Source organism: Triplophysa rosa, linkage group LG1 (assembly GCF_024868665.1).
Source record: "Triplophysa rosa linkage group LG1, Trosa_1v2, whole genome shotgun sequence".
Taxonomy (NCBI): Eukaryota; Metazoa; Chordata; class Actinopteri; order Cypriniformes; family Nemacheilidae; genus Triplophysa; species Triplophysa rosa.
The window spans coordinates 36,828,868-36,851,644 of record NC_079890.1 but is presented as its reverse complement, the minus strand read 5'-3'; the positions used below and the strand labels follow the sequence as shown (position 1 = coordinate 36,851,644).

At 39.2% G+C, this 22,777-nt stretch overlaps 3 protein-coding genes across 8 annotated transcripts; all 3 read right to left on the bottom strand.

Annotated features, from left to right (window-relative positions):
• Positions 1-245: 245 nt before the first annotated feature.
• Positions 246-6,181, bottom strand: LOC130561539 (zinc finger protein 319). 2 transcript variants are annotated; one of them, XM_057345954.1, is made up of 2 exons: positions 5,997-6,181; positions 246-4,799 (listed from the first exon to the last, which is right to left on the bottom strand). In XM_057345954.1, the coding sequence occupies exon 2, from the start codon at positions 4,581-4,583 to the stop codon at positions 2,811-2,813; it is 1,773 nt and encodes a 590-aa protein (XP_057201937.1). In that variant the 5' UTR covers positions 4,584-4,799; positions 5,997-6,181; the 3' UTR covers positions 246-2,810. The 2 variants fall into 2 exon arrangements, with proteins under 2 accessions (XP_057201937.1, XP_057201945.1); XM_057345962.1 differs by lacking the exon at positions 5,997-6,181 and adding an exon at positions 5,902-5,967.
• Positions 6,182-7,676: 1,495 nt separating this feature from the next.
• On the bottom strand, positions 7,677-16,048 carry jph3a (junctophilin 3a). The gene is made up of 5 exons (XM_057345988.1): positions 14,771-16,048; positions 12,194-12,956; positions 11,923-12,047; positions 9,782-11,085; positions 7,677-9,163 (listed from the first exon to the last, which is right to left on the bottom strand). Exons 1-5 carry the CDS (start codon positions 15,150-15,152, stop codon positions 9,083-9,085), a joined length of 2,655 nt encoding a protein of 884 aa, XP_057201971.1. The 5' UTR covers positions 15,153-16,048; the 3' UTR covers positions 7,677-9,082.
• Positions 16,049-16,271: 223 nt separating this feature from the next.
• On the bottom strand, positions 16,272-20,725 carry LOC130560323 (gastrula zinc finger protein XlCGF7.1-like). 5 transcript variants are annotated; one of them, XM_057344068.1, is made up of 3 exons: positions 20,697-20,725; positions 18,557-18,680; positions 16,272-18,315 (listed from the first exon to the last, which is right to left on the bottom strand). In XM_057344068.1, the coding sequence occupies exons 2-3, from the start codon at positions 18,621-18,623 to the stop codon at positions 17,492-17,494; spliced, it is 891 nt and encodes a 296-aa protein (XP_057200051.1). In that variant the 5' UTR covers positions 18,624-18,680; positions 20,697-20,725; the 3' UTR covers positions 16,272-17,491. The 5 variants fall into 5 exon arrangements, with proteins under 5 accessions (XP_057200051.1, XP_057200024.1, XP_057200040.1 ...); XM_057344041.1 differs by lacking the exon at positions 20,697-20,725 and adding an exon at positions 19,890-20,003 and having other exon boundaries at positions 18,557-18,745; XM_057344057.1 differs by lacking the exon at positions 20,697-20,725 and adding an exon at positions 19,890-19,994.
• Positions 20,726-22,777: the final 2,052 nt, after the last annotated feature.

Genomic DNA, 22,777 nt, shown 5'->3' with positions numbered 1-22,777 from the left:
AACGTCCTGGGCACGGACGTCAAAATAAAAGCCGCTTTTTGCGTGTGTGTTGGACAAAGTTCGAATTTTAAACATTTACATATATCGATTTTTAGATCACATAAGACGGTTGCAGTTGAAAACAAAAGCAAATAAAAGGAGTTCTACATTTTATTGTGCCTCTTTATTTGTTTATTTTTGTTTTAAGAGGGTAGAAATCACTCCACCCAGGACTTTTAACTTACCCCCTACCCTCCGCTTTTTCCTCCGACACCCTTTCCTCACAAATGTATGTGGTTATCGTAAAACGGCTATCATCATTACATCAAGCATTTAAGGCAAACAACCAAAAAAATGAAATTCAAGCACACATTTGCACACTTCTACGCAGTTTTTATTAATGATATTTAAATTTTACTATTTAACCTAAAATAGTAATGTCACAAATTGGGGTTGTGATCATTTAAACGAATAGTATCCACTCTTGTACAGTTCTATCCACTTGTATTTATAAGATGCATCATGGGATCCTTTAGAAACAGTTCTGAGGAGGTTTCCATGCGTCTTGAATTTTTCAATATTTTCAATAGGCATTTGATATCTGGCTGGTTAGGTGGCAATCAAACATGTCTATTTCAGAACAGCATAACATAGTTTAGGAATAAGGAAAATATTTCAAAATATAAAATAATTGATGTTAATTGATTGTATTAGAGTAAACAAAGACTACATGCTAGGTTGTTTTTTGAAACATAAGACTAAAAACAAATAACGTTAGTTTTCTCTTTCAGCTTTGTAGCAATATTTTAGCACAATTTCAACAAAGCAACTAGTCATTTTTGTAGTCTTTGTTGCACAAAGAATTACCACTATTTACCTACGTTTACAAACATTTATTTTTTCAATGCCTTGTGAGGTTATGAGGTGCATTATCTTTGTGATTATGAAAGAAAAAACACATAATGGCATATTTACAACTTTAGTCTCTTCACTGATTTCTCTAGAAACACAGAAAGAAGTTACACAGGAAAGGACTGAGTGACATACAGTACAGAAGAAGGTGCTGATGGTGGGGGATCACATCTGTCCTCAATCAAACAAAGAACATCTGTTTGAGAATATTGCTTCACAAGCAATGACACTGTTCAGTCTCTAACTGCATTTAATGCACATGGACATAAGAGTACATGAAGCTATAACAAAAACAAACAATACTGACACATAAGCCATTTACGTTAATAAGGCTTTCAGAGGCATCAAAATTGAGAAAGAAACGTTTCGGATGACTTCATTCAAGCTATTAGAATCATACAATATTTCATTAATATGGATTTAATTAAAATGCTTAAGACATTTAGATACTGTATTGTATTTCTGATGTACTCAAAGTTGGCATAGAACACTCGCCCATCACTTAACACTTGTGAGTATAGAATTTAACCTATAATCTGAACTGCAACACTTGAATTTCATTTATCAAATGACTTTTTTGAATATCAAATGACTTTTTTATTTATGCCTTGTTTTAGTACTTTAACTTAAATGAACAGCTGGACTATCAAGAGATTCAATGAGGTGTGCACGAAATGAAATACCAACAACGGATGTATGGTATTTGTAACATTTTTCTACCCAAGTGGAAAGCAAAGATCTTGTGGCAACGAACTTGAACAACTCATCTGTGGCAAAACCATAATCCACCAAAAGTAAAGAGGAAACAGATCACAGACACACAAACACACTCTACAGTATGATGCAAATACACAAACATACACTAAACCCTACCACTGTACTCAAAGCGATACAAAACATCCATTTACAGGTTACTTTACAAATTCTACAGTATCGTTTAGCTTACGCAACAACGTCTGCTTGCAATACGCAAATAAAAATACTGCGTCGTCATTCTAAGTTGCCTGGCAGTTTGTTGAGTAACTGTAAATTAGTATAGTACTATAAATTTACTACTAAAACTGCTCACAAACGATCGCGTTATTGTTAGAGATGAGTCAAAAGTCGCTAGTGAAAAAATGGCTAAATATTTGTGTAGCTCTTTGCTTACGAGTAAACATAGCAGTATGCACCAGTGACAGATTACAACAAACAGTATTCATTATTTTAGGCTATTCATGCATACATATACCCTGTTACAACATGGGTTAGGTGAAGTTATACACTACAAATACATACAATCACTATATTGTCCAGATGGCGATACAGTGTTCACGTTCCATGATTAACAAGGAAGCGTAAGACTGCAGATGGAGAGTGCTGGAAGAAAGGCAGTTCTTTTGAAAGTTACAAGGCCAAAAAACAACGCAATGAAACATCAAGTTGTGGTAAATCAGATAAACAGCAAAAGAGCAGCTCCAGAATTTCTAACCCTTCATATCTTGGGTACCAATTCAAGTCAGTCTAAAATAACGTACAGCTGCACTTTTTCGTTTTAGAGTGAATTTAAGAAACAAAGCAAAACTCAAACTAAATCATCTTTAGTTGCTCTGTGATGTAAAATTGATTTTGTTAAGATCACCAGTCGTAAGCATATAACGTGGTGTAGTATCACAATGAGTCGCACAGGAGACAAAAGTGTTCATTACGACCAGCTTATTTTCGAGTAGCTACCTATATAGTGTTCGGTTCTGTTCGCCAACACTGAAGTTCCCATCTTTGAAGTAGATGCTGACACCTATGCAGAGTACGTCAAGACGTGTACAAGCTGTCACTCTTTGTACAGTTTTCAACTTTTGGGATATACAAAACAATAGTTTCGCTAAATATGTGTACGAAAAAGTTACTAACGCGTGCAATGGAGCCATTCTTTTGAAAAACTACTCGATGCAAGAGGATGCTGGATAACCTCCTCCTTCTGCGGTGTGTTGAACCGTGTGCTCCTGAAGGGCCCCGAGCTCTCCGAAACACTCTCCGCACCACACACACTTAAACTGGGCTTCACGAGAGTGAACGATGCCATGTTTAGCCAGGTGCTCGCGTTGCTTGAATCCTTTGTCGCAGGTGGGACACTTGAAGGGTTTCTCACCGGTGTGCACTCGGCGATGCCTCTGCAGCTCAGACGAATATTTAAAGCGCCGCTCGCAGTCTGCACATTTCATCGGCTTTTCTCGGGCGGGGTCGCAGCGGTGCTGCACGAAATCGGATGATGACTGGAAGCGGCGGCCGCACAGCGAGCATTTGAGCGGCTTTTCGGTGCAATGGGAGTTTTGGTGGCGCTGCAACGTCGACGACTTTTTGTAGCCCTTGCCGCACACGTCGCACTTGTAAGGCTTCTCCGGAGCGTTGGACCCAGAGTTTGATTCTGTGCACTTGTGCCGTAACAGCTCTCCCGATTGTCTGAAGCCCTTCTGGCAAGCGGCGCATTTGAACAGGCTCTCGATGCCGTGGACGTGCTGGTGGTACAGAAGGTGGGAAGGTTGCAGGAAACCCTTGTCGCATTGATTGCACTTGAAAGGGCGATCCGCCGGGTTCTTGTGCGTGCGACGGTGGCGGACGAGGGCGTACTGCTGTTTGAAGCTCATCTGGCACTCCTCACACTGGAATGGGCGCTCTTCTGAATGCGTGCGCTCGTGTTGTCTCAAGTCAGAGGGCCGTTTGAAGCTTTTCCCACATGCCGCACAGCGGAAGGGACGCTCTCCGACGGGCTGGCACTGGTGATGCAGCAGTTCGGAAGACTCTTTAAAATGCAGCTCGCACAGGTTGCATTTGAAAAGGTGCTCGCCGGAATGAGCGTACATGTGCCGTACTAGGTGCTGCCTGTGCTTGAAGGTCTTCTCGCAAACGGCGCATTTATAAGGGCGGTCCGCACTGTGAGTGCGCTGGTGGTGCGCCAGGTGCGAAGCTTGACTGAAGGTCTTGTCGCAGGTGTCGCACTTGTAGGGTTTCTCGCCCGTGTGCACCCTTTCGTGACGGGACAGTTCAGAGAGGTGCCGGAAGGCCTTGTTGCACACGGAGCACTTATACGGACGGTCAGAGCCCTGAAAAGCCGTGGAGGAAGAGGAACCCATGGCTGCCCCGTCGCTGGACGTCTCGCCGGTGGAGGGCTGCTGAGGGTTCGACGAAGCCGAATCCGGGTGGTACGTTTTTTCGCAGATAGAGCACTTCATGGGATTGTTACTGGTGGAGTGCTCATTATGATGCTGCGCCAAAGACGTTAGCAGAGAGAATCCCATTTTGCACACGCCACACACGAACGGCTTCTGCTCTACCTGGACGCACTGGTGCTCCAGAAGGTCTGTGGCCTGGCTGAAGATCTTCATGCACTGAGTGCACTGGAAGGATCGGTCTTGGTTAACCATGCATTGATGCTCGTGGGGATTGGCCAAGTGGGATATGTCGTGGCCACACGCTCCGCATTTGTGGCCGCCTTCACTCCCCACTTGCAGCGAAGGTTGCTGAGCTGGCAGCGGGTGCTGCTGCCCATGTTGGCCGTGCTGAGACTGCTGTAAAGCGGGTTCCGCCTGCAGGACGATCCCGTACGCAGCACTGCCCAGAGGATTCTCGGTGCCTTGCAGAAGAGGGTGCCCGACGGGGGGAGGGGCCACCACATGCTGCTGTTGCCATGCTTCTGTCATTCTTCCACTGTACATGTATAAATTCAGCTTTCAGGGATAAGCACACTGGTTCTGGTTTTACACACAAACGCCTCAATCGGTTTCACTATACAGTTGAAACAAGGCCTAGAAGGTCTAGACATCTGAGTGAACTTATTCGTGGTATGAAAGAGGATTTTTTTTAGGCCAATCTGAGGGTGACGTCTGAATTTTTCTAGTGTATACTACAGAGAATGGTCTCCAGACGCACACCTGCAATGAAAATAAAAACAGTGAGTCAATATAGAAAGCAAACTATTGTCCAAGGCAATCTTCAAGGTTTCTATACTCTTTTGACATATGAATTGTATTTTAAACCTGAAAAATGTAATCAGATGTTTCTTTTTTAAAAATCGTATTATATTATCCCACTATAGAAACTGCACTCAGCAAAAACTGTTTCTAGCTGACACTGATATAAATATTCAAATATTTAAACATTTCTATATGGGTAGATGACAAATATACCGTACATGTGTCCTATGGAATAATATAGCAAAAATGTAGATAAACTTCATATTATTAATATTTGTAATATAAATGTATACAAATACAGTATAAGAGAGATTTATTTTGTATTATTTTTTGTACATTTTTTCTGTCACATCATAGGAAACATTTACAGTTACAGTTATTTGTCACTTACCCATATATATCCTATATAAATATTAATGTTGCATTAAAATTCTAGGCTTGGATATCACAATAGTAAAATTAATAGATATTTTCCAATCAATATGGGAACCCTGAATACTACTAATAAAGACAATCTCTGCAAATACAACCAATAAAAAGCACATCATTATTGACGCAATAACATGCATACATAATACTAATATTTACTATGTAACGTAAATGCAAATACAAAAATTACATTTCCATTATAACATGCTCACGCACACAGCTGACAATAACCATTTTTAATTCTACAATAGTAAAAAAAATGCAAACAATCACACCATTACGAGACACACATCTGAAATAAAATTCTGCAGTCGATTGTACCCTGCCAACGTTAGCTCGAAATTTCACTTTATCCTCTTAAATCGTTGTCGTCGATGCGACATGTAAGCAACGACTGGATATAAAAGATACATATGCGTAATAACGTCGAAAGGCCTCACGTAAAATCGCAACAGTAGCTTCTTTATTCGCAGTTTCTGTGCAGAAAACTTCAGCTAGCTTCCATGCTAATGCTAATGCCCTTGCGCTATCCATCTGCACATCTGCGATCGCCACATTTCATCTCTCACATTATGTAATAAAACATACAACTGAAACAGTTTATAACACGTATGCAGAACTGCATGCAAACCTTTTGTAAAACACCATGCAAATGTGTTTATCGGCACGCTAAACTGTGGCCATTGCATTAACAGAGAGGACTGTACGGTACTGCATTTAACCTACTTTGTGTCGCGATTTCCCTTCGATTCTTCGTTTTCCTGATGACTGAGACTTTTACAATAAATATGCATTGGGCGTTTTGTGTCGGGGGGGGGAATTTGGTGATTTTCTGCTTGTGGGACGCAGAAGGCCCGAATTAATGTGACGCATCGGACCTCTACGACCAGCCCCTCGTACAGCCCGATGATATGGGCGGAATCAGGGCAGTGGAAAATCACTGATGTGCTAATAGATGAGCGTGTCTTTCAAAATTCATTTTTATGCAACCATAAACATGTTTAATGTTTTAAAATAAGCAAAATGCTGGAGTAAATATGAGGCCGCGCCTTTACAATACTATGCATATGCAGAATCGTTTACGATTAACAAACCATTTACTGCTGTTTAGGCTAATTTACTGTTTGCCGTTAAACTATGATGTTTGTAATAAAACTATGGTAATACAACTGGTTTCAATAAGCCAAAATATTCTTGTTTACTATAGCCTACTTTTACTAAAATAATGGTTAGTTTTCATAAGGGGTGGACATTCTGCATTGTCAGATACCTCAAATATTCATTGTGCATATTTTTAGTAAAGCCCAAAATAAACATGCACACTTAACAAAACATTTGAATGCATTCCTTACATTTATTTTATTCATGTTTATAGATATAAATGGAAAAATTCCTAAAGAAATGCTGTTTAATTTTCGTTCTCATAATTTGGTACCAGATCTCAATGGGATAAATTATGAAATTTCGTTTTTATGGCCATGTCACCCTCATATCATGCAACATCTGTATAACACAAAGAACATAAAAGAAGATATTTTGAAGAATGCTTGTGAACGAAAACATTTGACTTTCATTATGGCCACAAAACCACTGAGACAGTTGCCAAAATGTATTATTTTGTGTTTCACAGAAGAAAGTCTTTCAAAAAAGGTTTTGTATGCCATGGGGGTGAATAAATAATCACAGAATTTTCATTTTTTGGGTGAACTATCTGTGTTTCTTCCTGAGGTCTCAAAATGGCCAAATGCCTAATGTGCTCCGTCCAGTTGTGTTAGGAATGCAAAGGGTTTGCTTTGTGGGTTTGACCCCAGGGAAAACACATACGGATAAAATACATACCTTGAATACACTGTACGTTGCTTTCAATATAAGCATCTTCCAAATGCATAAATGTGTATGCATGAGGCACACTTCAGGTCATCATTTGTTTGGCTGAATTCTCTAGAAACGCATGGATGCTGACCGTACATATTCAGGCTCCTGAACATGACGCTGAACAAAACTGTAAAATCTTCAATATTTTGTGACATTGTTGAGGTCTCTTCTGAATTTCTAATGAAGACATTTGTGAGATTTCTGGCTCTCAGGAGAACTATCTCGGATGCAGAAGAGCATCATCTCTTTTAGGTTCACAAAAGCCTCTCCGGTCTCGACATTAACATTGTGTGCCTGAGTTCCCATCATTCCACCTTTGCATTAGCAGACGCTTTTATCCAAAGTGACTTATGGCACGGTCACATTGGAGTTTGAGCATGCAAATAGACAAGTGTGACCACGCCTTTACAGTGCAATCAAGCTGTACATATTCATTTTCAGATGCATGCTGATCACCAGTTCCACTCATTTCATTGTTCATAAAAGAAAACCAAGATTGCTGAGCGCTTTTCATAAAGACCAAGGGCCACGGCGTAACCTCAAACATTTTATTAATTTTCCACATAACTTGGAAACAATCTCATAAATCATTGCGTAAGAAAGGGCATGCTTAGGCATGCAATGATCTCACAACAGGATGATATCACCGGATGAGTAGTATAAAATATACAATAGCAGTTTATCATTCAATAATTTCGAAGATGTCAGTCAGGTCCCACTGAGAAACATAAGCTGGTATTTTAACACTGCTTTCAGTCCAAATTGTTATCTAAGTTGCTGGACAGAGAGACAGGCAGAAAAATCACACAGAGTTAAGAGCAGAAGAAAACAGGCTAACAAACATGCTGTAAAAATCTCCACAGGCTTAGGCTCAGATTTCAAGCCGACTTGGATTCGTTCAAAGGTGGGGTCGGATCGAGACGAACCGTTCCGCGTGATCTTCGTATGAGAGGTCACCTGTATGTACATAACCTGCTCGCTGGGATGGTTTCTCAATTAAAAAAGGCACTCAGCATATCAATGATATCTTGCAAACTTGTTAAAAGATGTTCAGTAATATAGAATACATATCGAAAGCAGTGGTCATAAGGTAACAGTCTCAAACTGGATGAAATACGCAACCACCCGCCGCGCCTCTGTTGTACTTTTACGTCGAATAGCAGATGTGATGTCACACGGTGTACGAGGAAACGCTGTGGTTTCTTCAGTAGTGAGTCTGGCATAGCAGTGAATGTGTCTAAATGAACTACACGACTGGATTGTGCTGAAATTCAGTGATTCGGAAGGCGGTGTGGAAAGATTTCTGCAGGCTTAACTTATGCAAAACTCATGAGTATTTGTTTGAGTGAAGATGCGCTATGATGAAGCCCTTTAAGACAGCTTTTACCACCATGTAAATGAAAGAGTTGGTTTTTGTGATGTGACTGCAGCGATTATATAGGGCTGTTACCCTGGAATATAGTGAGGGGGGGGCATGTAGTCTCAAACTGGTTGGTTAAATATTCGTGCGAATTGCACCTTACATCAACTATATCATAGTACATAAAACCACAATCATCTTCATAGTCCCGTGACTCAATGTCTTAGGCTTGATGTGTCTTTTCAAACAAAATAAATAATTGCAAAAAAAATGTTTAGATGTGATGTGCCGTTTACGAAAAATCTAAATGTCTGTGAAATTTACAGAATATCGTAAATGGACCTTTTATTGTGAATCGGGGACAAAATTAAGCAAAGTTAACTAATGGATTACGATGGAATTATATAATAAATTGAACCGTAAAAGAAGTTTACAATGTACACGGACCAACATCTTACGCAGATATTTACTACGGTAATTTTTGGGTTCCTTATAATAAGACAATGCTAAGTGTGCATTGTGTGCATATCTTAATCTTGATGCCAGTGCTGTTATTGACATTCTATAGGCCCTATGATTAAATAAAGAAATGGATGAACAAAATGGCTACACCGATGTTGAGTAATATCACCATGACAACCAGGACAGAGCTGGAGCCCTGTGGAAAGAAAGCAAAATTTGGTTTAGTACATTTCAATGGCGTTTTAATATTGATATGAGTTGCATCGTACCTCTCTTTATTCTTTAAACCTTCAAGTCAAATCCGTTTATTTTATGTTTGAATCCATAGATCCTTATTAGATATCAAATAATACAAGCGCAATGCATACAGCCATGGAAAAAGTTTTTGTTTGATACTGTGAACTATTCCCAAATGTCTAATAAAAATTAGCAAATGTTTCTATTTGCATTTATTAGCAGAAAATGAAAACTGGAGAAACAGGTCAAAATAACAGAAAAGATGCTCTGTATTTTTTTAGACCTCAAGTGCTGCAAAGAAAACAAGTTCATCTTCACTACAACATATATTTCTACAAGTATTTAGGAAAAGTTCAAAAACATTTTTTTATGCGATAACCTGGATTTTTCTCGCAGTTTTCATGTGTTTTATCATGCTGTGAGTCTTTCACATTGCTGTTGGATGACTTTATGTCACTTCTGAGGTTTGATTTTGTTGAAATTCAACAGACACTGGACTGAAATGGCCATAATACATCTAGAAATGCTGATTAAATGAAAATGGAACTATTTTACATACTGGATGTACAAGACTTACTGAGTTTGTCTTGATCAGGTTCAGATGCTCTACATCTTGTTCCAGGTTTTCTGGAGAAGATGATAAAGGGGGTGAAAGAGTAATGTCCCTGTGCAAAGGCCATTCCTCCACGTCAACCCCGACATTCAACGTGTCAAGCATCTGCACAGAGTCCATGGAGCCCTCCCGGCCTGACAGACCCCATTCCTTGCCATCGTGGTTTCGCTGACGCATTCTTTGCAAATTGTGCCCTTGGAGGCTCAGGCATTTCGTGTTGGCCGGGAAGTTCTGTTGGGAAACTGAGTCTGAGGGCTGGAAGCTCATTTCAACCCGATAGTCGTTCTCTCCTTCTTTCTCCTGCAGATGTGAATGGGAAGAGATCCACTGGGAATTGTTTTCCACAGTCCATCCCAGAGTGGAGTTGTTGGCGCCGCGGTCTGATGGCTGGTTGGCATTCGACTCGCCGGGCGCATGATTGGTGAAGGACTTTCTTGGCTTGTGGTTGGAGTGGACATGCTCGTGTTGCTTGTGATAAGAGGACACATGCTCTGGGGGGTTATAATGGTACGAAACGTGTGGTTTGGCGTGAGAGGAAATAAACTCCTTTGGTTTGTGATTGGAAGAAACATGCTCATTGGACTTGTGATTGGATAAAGTGTGACCCACCGACTTGTGATTGGAATATATGTGCACCTGCGGTTTGAACTTGGAAGTGTCGCAGTCGACGTGATTGGACGCCGTATGCTCCCATTCTCTTTCCCTGGAAACTGTACGCTCCCTGGATTTTGGATTTGAAGAAACGTGCTTCCAGAGCTTTTGACCGGAGGACATCTGATCCCGCACTTTGTCGGAGGCCATATGCTCAATGGGCTTGTGATTGGAGGAGCCGTTCTCCCACGGGTGATGGCTCGAGGAGTTTGTCTCATGTCCATTAATGTGACCAATTTCCTCTTCCAGTAAAGATGGAGTTGTGGAGCGGCTGCTCTCCCCCTTGCTTCCCCTTCTGTGGGGATAAACGTCAGTGGTCCAGCTGTTGGCTCCCCCTCTCGTGTTGTCCATCCCTCTGCCTTCCACCAGAACCTGAATCTCAGCTCCTCCTTGTTCATCCATGGCACTCTGGCGCATGAAGCAAGTGTTCCTAGTGCGATGGGTTGGCGGGCTGCAGGGGGGCGAGGAAGGGTTGCTCAGTATTGGACTCAGGTCGGGCGTCTGGGCGGGGGGTGTTGTGTCTGGTGTACAGAGCTCTGGGCTCTCGGTGCCGGTGGAGATCACCTCCATGTCTTTCTCTTTCCTCTCCTGATGCTTTGGTCTCTGGCACTCCAATCCTAGAAGCCCAGCAAAGAGTAAAACATGATCAAAATAGGTCTTTTGTTGGTCATTAGTCAAACAATAAATACAAAGATTAAAGAATGTAGTGCTCCCATGAATCAGTTAGTTTACATTAGTATGTAAACTTATGTATATATGCATGTTTATAATATGGTAATATGCATTGACATCTTCAGGAGGAAACGTTTGGTATACTTGAGCTTTTTCTAAGTAATTATTATTTTGTATATATTATAGCTCTACAGTTCCCATGTATAGACGTATTGTCTGCTTCAACTCATCAATTAAAAAATACTGAAAATTCATAAATAGGCGCAATTTTTATTTGTCCACGCAAATCATTACAAATGTTTATACAAATCTTTTTTGGCCATTCTGTGTCTAAAATCCACCGAATTTTGGAAACATGCTTGGCTAAAAATGCGATGAATGTGATGAATATTTACTAAGTTACTAAGTGTCTCAAAATTGCAGGGGGGATGAATTTACAAAGATGGCAACATTATTTTACTTTAAGACATAGATTGGTAGGTCTATTTGTAGAATCTGTTGACTTTAGCAAACATTGTTGCATTACATGCAAAAATGCTATTTTTTGTTCTTTTCTAAAGCTTACCTGCCTGTTATTCAAGAAGTATGAAATATATCTTCATATGCGTTTAGAGTCTGGTTCTTAATAAACTTTTCTTTTGCCATTTTTATTTCTAAGGCCCTATATGGTACAATCCCCAAAACATGGTGATTTCAATGTCTTGTACCCATTTTCAATAACCAACATGGGACAATTCACACAAGGCTGATATTTTGACTTTCCTCATTTGTTTTTGACTCACCGTTCACATAATGATGAAAGGAGGGCGAGAGTTCTTTGGCAATGGCCCTGGCCAGACGACACTCCTCCAGAGCTCTCAGTGCAACCCCTTCCGCAGCCTCGGCCTTCCCTCTAGCGTGGCTCATCCTACAGACAAAACAAGAAAACAGAACACAACTGTTTTTGTACTGCACCTTTAACCGTCCTTTTCTCTTTGATTCCACGCTTTCCTTCAAAACAACGCTGACTAAATCACAATTGCCTCTCTTATGGTAGATCTCAGGTTGTTTTACCTGGACAATGCGATCTCTGCCTTCTGCTTGGCTATGTCCGCGGCTTTGTCAGCAGCTTCCACGGCGCGATCCACCTTCTCTCGGATTTTGCTGGTGCGGAGTGGTATGAGGTTTTTCCTCTTGCCACTCACCAGAACGTTCTGCTTGTATTTTCCCTCTTCCTTGGTTCCGTCAGGGAAGGTGGTACAGCCGTAGCCATGCCTCTTGTTTCCACACCATTCACCTATATAACGAAGCCCATCAGAGCGATGGGTCACGCCCCACCCCGATCGCATGTCGTTCCTCCATTCGCCAGCATAGGTCTCGGTCACTGTGGCGTCCACGCTGCCCCCCGCCTCTGTGTCACCCAAGCTGACATTGGAATTGATGTCTGAGGCAGCTGAGCTAACCGTGCTCATACCTGCTTCGCTGCAAAAGGAACTCTGTTTGCTTAACTGGCTTGCCAGAGAGCTCTTGGACTCAGATCTCCGCAACTTCAAACCGCTCAGTATGGACTGTCGGAAGCGTCCTTTCCTCTTCCTGTGCCTGTCTGTGTCGCTGTGAGCGCAAAGTACAAACCCGCTGCGGCCCACAGGACTCCCAGAAACCCCGCTGACACCAGAGCCATCTTCTGGAGTGGGCGCCCCTTCGCTGTGATCGGATCGAAGGGAATTTATAGATGTGCACATGGGGGAGAAGATGATGGCTGCCATGCCATAAGGCACACTCTGTCTCACACCATAGCCATGCCGCATGCCGCTCAACCACTGGCCCTGGTATGTTCCTGCCAGAGGAAGAGAGGTAGATGTATATATGTAAGTGTTAATCATTCAACAAACATTCGATTCAAATTTATTTCTATACCTCTTTTCATGACTTTGCATTGTTTCAAAACAGCTTTGCAGCAGGGACAAACAAAATCTTGATAGAAATAAGAACTATACAAAAGCAGGAGAGTTGTAAAATATGTGGTATTTTGATACATGGTATTATTGCAAATGTAATTAGGCTTTTCAAAATCATGTCACTTATTATGTCACATTTCTATTGTACGTATGCTGTTGTCAACAGAAAATTATAAATGCAATAATGAAAGGTAAGCTTTTCAGCCCCAAAACAGCCCCAGCTTTTACTCTAATATAAGTGCTCTTCTATTCTTTTCATATTTCCGGTTGGAAATGCACAAATTAAAAACGAATTCCTTTTTTTACAGCAGGTATTCACTCCAAAAGAGCAGTTTTTACAACCATCCCACATGAAAAAATACCATAGCATACTTCAGTATTTACTATAGTAAACGGTTATGAAAGTCTTTTGAACCTACAGTAAATATGTATAGTATATACAGTATTTATACCCCAAATTGCAGTTTTTACAACAATCCCACTTAAAAATACTGTAGGCCCTACAATACTGCACTATTTACTATGTAAACTTTAGAAAACAAAATAATTGATCCCAGTGTTTTTAAACCTTAATAGCAAATATTAAACTAGTAAAAAAATAGTAAACAACAGTATTAACTATAGCACTTTACTAATTTACTATAGTTCATACTACGGAATACGGTATTCTATAGTTTAATTATTATAATATACTACAGTAGGCTATACAGTATATTTACGAAAAAAATCGTATAAAAGAGCATTTTTGTGGGGCAACAAAATACAATTAGGTTAACTCTTCTTGTAGTTACACCTATTTTAACCTCTCTGAAGTCACTTAGACACTGTCCGGTTTTATGTATGAACAGAGTTTCACTCTAATCACATTTTAAATCAAATGTAAAGCGAACACAGACGTGTCGAAATGTGTCACGTGCGTTTCGACAGTAACTGTCCGAGGTGCTGAAATCTATGAACGACAGATCGTAACTCGCTAACGCAATGACAATAACATATCTGTTCACATAAAGAGTGAATTTGTTGAGGACAGAAAACATTTCGATCACGTTTAGCTCTGCATTTAAGTCAAACGATCCCTTAAAGGGAAAGCAGGCGTGTCGCCTTTCACACAATGCGCGTGCATTGTTCATCCAAGAGCCTTAATTTTGTTTTCGAAAAAAGACACGATTCCTGTTACAGATTCACAGCCCCGTCAGTTTCGCTATTTTTACGCATTATTTATAATCGACCACCATAGCGCGCAACAATTACGCAAGAAGGTGAAACAGCCAATCGCTGATAGCAGGTAAACAGTCTCTAGCGACTTAATGACCTGCTATCGGTGGGTTTCCATGGCGATTTACTGTACAGAGGCGTCTGTGGTTTAGATACCGGGGGAGAAGTTGGTTCAGTGTTCGATGTATCTTCTAAAGCAATGTTATAAGACACGTTTTCATTATTTGGGTGGTAACTGCATTGCCTGTCAATGTGTTTAAAATATTATGCATGCAAACTGGTTGTAAATATAAGTTGATTCAACTGCAGTGTTATATAAGATTGTTTTATGTTTGTTAATGCACTTTTTTCAATTTTAAAGACACAATACAATATACTCGGCTAGACTGTTTTATGCTCAGTAATATTATGTAAGTCAACATGTATATTTGCCACAATGCAAATAAGTTGTTTTGGGGTGAACAGACTTAATTCTTACCTCCATCGGAGTAGGTCTCCGAGCCGTATCCATCCTGCAGGCCATTGCTCCAGGTGCCCTCGTAACAAGAACCGCTGCTGGTGCTTTCCAACTTCCCATACCTGCCTTTGAACCCTTGCGTCCATTCACCCTTGTATTCCCACCTCCCTTTGCTTTCCACACCGATGCCATGCCTTTTGCCCTGCGCCCAGGTTCCTTTATAACTGTTCCCGCTGGGCCACGTGTACACTCCGAGAACTTCAAATCCGTGGCTCCAGGCCCCGGCATATTCGCCCTGGCCCTGGGGACCCGTGCAGACCCCCCGGCCATGCGCCTTACCCTGTTCCCACCCTCCACAGTACGACCCCCCATCATCAAAGTCAAACCTGCCTCCAGTGGACATGCATGAAACAGGTTCTGGCAAATCTTCAGAACGTCAAGTGGAGTTAAAAGAAGCAAACGGCGAGCAAAAAAAGGAAGACTGCGATAAAGTAGATGAACACGTTGCAGCAACGCTCTTTCCGTCCTTCAAGTAAGTTTCAAACGTACAGAAAAAACAGTGCCTTTTGAGTCCAGAAAATTTAAAGGGGTGGAAATAAATGTCCCAGGGCTACTGTCCTGGTGTTATAGCTCCGGCCTGTTTGTGCATGGCCTTTGGTCATGAACGTCTTTTTTATGCATGCTACTTCCAAGGGGCATGCAGATGGCAAGCTTCTCCCTTTCTCGCCGCACGGTCCCAGCTGGCTGAGGCTCACAGACACGCTCCGCGTATCCTGCGTGGAGATCGGCAGGAAAACGAGGCCTAGTTTTTTTCAACAGCCACACAGATCCACACAGCAGAAGCATTGATACACTCAACCATACGTTACACGGCCCCAAACGTACCGCAAACTGCTGGCAAAAATGTAGACGTACGGGAGGGAATCTGTACCCTAGATGCACGGAAGACTCTCGGATGTCCCTCTAGGTCATGTTTTGAAAATAAAAATGACAGGATTTCCTCTCTAATGCATTCAATGAGATCAATCTGGCACAGCAGTTTTTCTGATGCTGCTCTCTCTCCCTCTCTCGCTCTCTTTTCCCTTCTGCGCTCCTGCTGTGGTATGGAGGTGAAGCTTCTTTCCTGGAAGACTGATGAAAAGCATCAAGAATCTGGTTAATCCTGCTCTTTGGTCCTTTCCTCGTTCATCTTTATTTGCATATTTGAAGGTGTGTATCAGTGATGGTCTGAAGCCATATGATGCTCAGTGTCTCTGGAATATGCTCATTACAGGACTGTTCCACCCTAACCCATTCCCCTCCCCCATCTGTGCTCTCCTTGTTGTTCTTAAAGGGATAGATGCGAAGAAAGTCATATGCAGGCTTCCATATTTGTCTGTTTCTTTATCGGCCAGCCCTCACAAACCATACACTTACATACATTTTAACCCATGGTCATGCAACCGCAACCCAGCATAGGTTTAATGTTTAAACAACCCAGAATTTGGTAGAGTAATGATACTCTTTCATGATAATTGCCAAGTATATATTTTTATTTATTGTATTATTTATACAATTATTTTAGTCCAGAACCATATTTTTCAATATTATAAAATACCTAAATACTCTGAAAATGCATTTTCAAACCATGGTTGGATAAAAAAAAGGATAACTCCAACCGCTGTGTTAAAATTACTCAGAAATTTTTCGATTTGATCCAACCATGTGCTAAAACAACCCAGGGATTTGGGCTAAAATGGCTGGGTTAGTCCTTTTTTGATCCAGTCATGGGTTGAAATAACCCAACATTTTTTCAGATTATACCATCTGCACATTCCGAAAAAACATGTGCACAAGACAGTAAATTAATAATGACAAAATGTATCAGGTTTATCAGCATTTCACACCACATGCTTGGACCTGAAGGCTGAAGTTTACACAATCAATTTAAATGTAAAGGTTCTTTATTGGCATGATTGGGTGTTCTTACAATTTTGCCGAAGCATTAAACATAAAACCAAAGACATAGAATAAGTACAACCATTAAAGTGAAATTAAAACAAGGTGCTAAGTAAAGGCTAAAATATAGAATGAAATATATAATAATATATTTAAAATAAAAAATTGACTGAAATATAAGCAATTAACATATGTAAATGTACATTTTAAGCAGACGCATGAGAATGAAAAAAAAGGTGAAACACTGTGGGGTGGTTTCCCGGACAGGGATTAGCTGAATCCAGGTCTACACTGTTAAACTTTGCTGTAGTTTTTGCAGCAGGTTTGCCAGTAACTTACTGTAGATTTAATTACTACTTAATATACTTTCCAATTAGTGCTGTTTTCCATTACTTTAATCAACATCAAAACACTTTGACTTTTGAGATTCAAAATGAGCAAGAAGAGACTGGCATTAGCACAGCAACACTGCAAAAAATGACATTCTTCCTAAGCATTTTTCTCCTGTTTTCTGTAAAAAGATTGAAAACTTCTTAAATTACGATACATTTACATAACAAGAAAAGTGACCCAAGATATTTAGTCTTGTTTTATGAAAGGAAAATATATAAACTAGGTAAATTTATGCTTAAAACAAAATTGTACATTAAATCTAGAGTAAATTACTGGCAATCTTGCTGCGAAATTACAGCAAAGTTTTACAGTGTAGGTCTTAGTTAAATTAGGACATTTAAGTAGTTTTGTCACTTGACATCAGTTGTGTTTCCCGAACCCAATAAAACCTTTTCCACCATGTGAGCACTTTTAGGGGTTTTCTCCAGTATGGATCTTTTTGTGCCAATCCAGTTCTCTGGCTTTCAGAAAGGATTTTCCACACACAGAGCACACGTTGCCGTTTGCACCGATATGTCTCTTCATATGACTTTTTAAATTGTGAAGTAACAGACAACTCTTTCCACAAGTAGAACACGAATACAGCTTCTCGGCCGTATGAGTCTTCTGATGTACCTTCAGCGTTGCTGCCAAAACAAACGTTTTCCTGCACTGATCACAGCTAAACGGCCTTTCTTTCGTGTGAATCTTCAGATGGTGTACGAGACTTTGTGCGTGTGTGTAACTAGTATCACACAGATGGCACGAGAAAGGCCTCTCACCTGTATGTATTCGTATGTGATTCTTAAGGCTTGCTCGTTGTGTAAAACTTTTATCACATTGAGGGCACGTGAAAGGTTTTTCTCTCGTGTGAACTCGCATGTGACTCTTTAGATGTGTTTTTGATATGAAACTCTTCACACAATGAGAACAAGTGTAAGGCCTTTCACTAGCGTGAGTCTTTATGTGAACACTAAGAGTGTTTTTATTGACGAAACTCTTTCCACACTGAGTGCACGTGAAGGGCTTCTCACCTGTGTGAAGCCTTATGTGATTTGTCAGGTACTTTTTCTGAGAGAGAGTCTTACCACAAAAATGACATTCAAAAGAATTTCTGTCTTCTGCTTTTCCTTGAGAAGAATTCTCCTCAGTTTGTAAGGACCTGAACGTATTTTCTTCGGTATTGAAATTGTAGTACTGATGTTCATCGTCCATTTCATTTTCTTCTTGATCTTCTTGTTTTACTTCCAACCGGTCTGAAATAAACACGGCAATGTCAAAAAAAAGTCAAACGAAAAGGTAAATCCCAATTTAACATCAGCTTTACATTTAAATTTGGTCAGTGTTAATACAATCAAATGTAGTACATGACAGCCTTTCTATTTTATAATCGTTTACGTTAAATCTCATTGTAATGTTCTTCAGCTCCACCAAAACATCCCAAAATTAGCATGAACTATAGCGATTATTGATGATAAATTAAAATTACACACTAACCTCTTTTTTCCTCAGTGTCCTCATCTCTCGTTGTGTCTTCACTCTCCTCTTTAACACGCTCCATCATTACAACAGTGGGTCAGCTTCCCGCTAGTCTGAATTCCTCACAGTATTTACTGATGAACTGGTGAGAGAATGGCTTCACTGAATATGACTGTATGTTTAGCATCGAGAACTAGAGGAACAGATCTGTGAAAATATTCAAATGACCAAATTTATACATATTTGTTTCAACATACTAAATGTGCTAAAAGGGCAGGTCAACTGTATCGTACTAAGAGCTCAAAATGTGTTTTAAATAAAGTCAAGAGTTTATCTACGACATAATCTATAAGCGGAAGGAAAAATAATTAATACATATAAATTGCATGTAGTGCTTTAAAGTAATAACATGACATTTTCTGTTTTCTTCAAAACAGACTCTGAAAACTTGTGTTATCAGTAAATAGGAAACTTTTCAAGGATTAAAGATTTAAATTTGGGTCTGTTACACACCTCACTATACCGAGTTATAACTATTTTTAGTGAGTTAATGTGAAAAGAGTTTCACCAGTGTGGTATGAGTTTCTTGTCTAATTCACATCAAGAGTCACATACGAGTTAAAACTTAAAACAATTTTTTTTTTTAAAACAAGAAAAGTAAAGCTCTCTATTCTTCATGTGTTTATGCTTTTATTTAGAGGACAAAATAACTTATGTTGTTCCTAGTAAAAGAGAACAAGTCTTGAGCACTTTACAACAAAGTATTACAACACCATCTTATTATTAGTGCCATTGCTCAACAGAGCCATTTTGTTAAGATACATTTTACTGACAAAAGTGTTCTCGCACTGAGGGCATGTGTAGGGTCTTTCATCAGTGTGAAGCCCTATGTGATATTTGAGATTTGTCTTTCTTGTAAAAGTCTTGCCACAAATATGGCATGGAAAATAAGTTTTGGCTTTTGCTCTTTTTTGAGGGGAATTCTCGTCAGTTTGAGAGATTGAAAAATATTCTTCAGTTCTGAAATTGTGATATTTATGTCCATCCTCCATTTCATTGTGGTCTTCTTTCACTATATGTTGGGCAAGCATATTCTGTAAGTAACGTTACACATAATCGGCATGTACTTACTTCGGAGTAATGACACGGTTATTGTTTGCTGTGGTCTGCAACACTTTTGTTCATCGTGTCTTTGTGTCTTTATCATAGCTTGACTTTATCAAGATCACGTGGCAGTAAGTAAACTTACGTTAATACGAACACACTTGGTGGTTTGCTACTCATAAAACGCAATAACTGTATGGAGAAGAGGAACATTTCCGATTAAAAAGATTTAATGAAATACACACACCTGAAAGAACTGAAAAGTAATCGCTTTGTTCCTTAACTTGTATTTAGAGATTTAAAAAATCTTTCATCCATTGCTCGACAAAGCGAGACACAGCGCACTCTGTATGACGTAATCACAACATAGTCTACGAGAAGCAAAATAAAAGTCCATGAATTAACTTTGTCCAAAATGCCTAGATAAATAATAAACGATTTTTGTAAAATAAACATATTATTGACGGAATATTTTTTATTTGTCAATCAATGACAATATGAAATATGAAAAGCTTCTTAGTATAACCGAAAATACTTAGAAATAACAGGCCGCACACACACAGCACATGCGACACTGAATAGAATGTATATTTAGAATATTTATTTTATATTTCTAACATATATTTATTTTATATTCTCGATTATTTAACGTCTCACAAAACCAACCGCAAGTACTGTTAAGTTAAATGTAATTGTTAAAATAAAAAAGTTTAGTTAAATGTAACTGTAACCATTTTGAATTATACTAGTGGATACAGTATTTTTATAAGTTCACAAACAAAATTAAAATGACATCTTGCAAAATCTCCCATTTGTCACAAAATTAATTTCTTTTACAGTAGTGGCACATATGTCTCTATCTTTTTTTTAACAACAACACAATTAATAAAACGTATTTATCAATTAATAAAACTAAGCTACATAAAAAGTATATTCCATTAAGGTAGTATTCAGAAACAAATGCTGCCAACATATGAATATTAGGATAGCTTAACCTTTCAGACAAAGTAGCCACTAATACACATTTTAGGCTATTATGTATAGTTTCACTCACCTCATTGTAACTACTTGATCTGTACCGGCGAACACGATTTGTACTGCGCATGTGTGAAAATGCGTCTACATCCGAAACGTACGAAGGATACACAACGAAAACGTGTTAAAGGGATACTTCACCCAGAAATTAAAATTCTGTCATAATTTACTCACTCTCTAGTTGTTCCAAATGTGTTTACATTTCTTTGTTCTGATGAACACAGAGAAAGATATTTGGAATAATGCGTATAACCAAACAGATCTCAACACCCATTGACTACCATAGTAGGAAAAAAACAATGTTAATCAAAAGTGCCCCAGAACTGTTTGCTGTCCTACATTCTTCAAAATGTCTTCTTTTGTGTTCAGCTGAAGTAATCTTCCTATTATGTTAATCAATGGGCGTTGAGATATGTTTGGTTATAAGCATTATTCCAAATATCTTTCTCTGACATTTATACACATTTGGAACAACTCGAAGGAGAGTAAATGATGACAGAATTTCAATTTTTGGGTGAAGTATCACTTTAAGAGCTGAAATAGTTTTATTTTTTAATACCAATGAAAATACAATATGACAAAGTGCTATATGTCAGGAGTGAGAAATAGATTTTATATATAAAAAAATTGTATATAGAAAAATTAAAAGATAATAGTTTTTTTGTTAGTGATTCTCTTCTTAAATACTTTTTTGGCAAAATATGTCAAGGTTAATATGTGGCACAAATTGTTACCCCAATTAAATAATTGAAAATTGAAATACAATTAAACTGAATAGTTTACATTTGTTAGACACCAATTAGAAAAGTGTGTGTGTTTTACTTACGTATATGTTATGCTCTACATAGTTTGGCATACTTTGACAAATTAAGAAACACACAGAATAAATGTATTCAATTATTCATTCAATGTATTTATTTATACATTTGTTCCTTCAATTCTTTAGTCACTCACTCACTCACTCACTTACTCATCTATTCATCTACTTAAATTGCCGAACATGGCATTGACCTTTAGTCCTTGTTTATCTATGCAGTATGCCAAAAATGTTTCCATGCCTTCTTGATACTGAAAAACAAAAAGTCATACTTCGCCTCAGAGAATTGACATTTTTTTAAATGTGACTTAAATATCCCAATAGCTTTCCTGTAGCTCAGTGGTTAGAGCATGGCGCTAACAACGCCAAGGTCGTGGGTTCGATCCCAGGGGATTGCACATACTTAGAAACAAGAATGTTTCTATAAATGTTCAAATATAGGATAATGCAATGTAAATCGCTTTGGATAAAAACGTCTGCCAAACGCATAAATGTAAAAGGCCTATTCCTGGCTTAAGCTAAGCCATGTCTGTGAAACCTTCTTGAGGCAAGCATTTCCGATCCGAAATTAAAGGCAGAACGGTTACATCCTTGTGAAAGCTGCCATGTTAAACATTATCTAAGATTTTGTTTTTTTGTGCAGTAAATTAAGACACTAAACATACGCACATTAGATTCCATAAGCTGGCTCAAACCCAGGCTCCAGAAGTCTTCTCGTGTGAGGCAAATTTTGCCCTCTGTTCCCAATCAGTTCTCCTAACGTACGATTTTCATCCAACACACACTTCAACTGAAAATAAAGAATGCTTGACATGATTAACTAATGGTTATCGTTTAAATATGTAAAGGGTTGCTAAATGGAGAGAATGCTTCATCTTGAATAGGGCTCAAGTCCTTCTGCCACTCTGCACCTGAACAAGCATATGGATGATCTATCTGCCACTTAAACACTGAGTAACTGTGGTCCTGGAGAAACATTCTCTCAGTTGGTCCCTCTGATGAAACACAAATATATGACAATTAGTAACAACAGGAATTATACACACACAACCAATATTTTTGAATCTAGCATTTAATTGTAAATTGTCAAATACAGAGTAAAAGTGTCTTTTAAATCTGTAGTACAGTATGTCCTCAGCCTTGACACATTGACCCTCTGGCAATGTGACCTCTTTAAAATAGCCACCACTTTGGAAGAAATGCTGGCCACAGTAAATGGTCCTTGGTGCTGACTTGTACTGTAAATGTGTCTCTTGTCCATCGTTTCTTGGGGTCCTGAGAGA

Coding starts and splice junctions, on each gene's coding strand:
- LOC130561539 (XM_057345954.1), bottom strand. CDS start 4,583: ATGTACAGTGGAAGAATGACAGAAGCATGGCAACAGCAGCATGTGGTG.
- LOC130560323 (XM_057344068.1), bottom strand. CDS start 18,623: ATGATGGAGCGTGTTAAAGAGGAGAGTGAAGACACAACGAGAGATGAG. Junction 18,316..18,556: donor GGACACTGAGGAAAAAAGAG/GTTAGTGTGTAA, acceptor TGTTTATTTCAG/ACCGGTTGGAAGTAAAACAA.
- jph3a (XM_057345988.1), bottom strand. CDS start 15,152: ATGTCCACTGGAGGCAGGTTTGACTTTGATGATGGGGGGTCGTACTGT. Junction 12,048..12,193: donor GCAGAGATCGCATTGTCCAG/GTAAAACAACCT, acceptor TTTTGTCTGTAG/GATGAGCCACGCTAGAGGGA. Junction 9,164..9,781: donor ACCTGATCAAGACAAACTCA/GTAAGTCTTGTA, acceptor TTCTTTCCACAG/GGCTCCAGCTCTGTCCTGGT.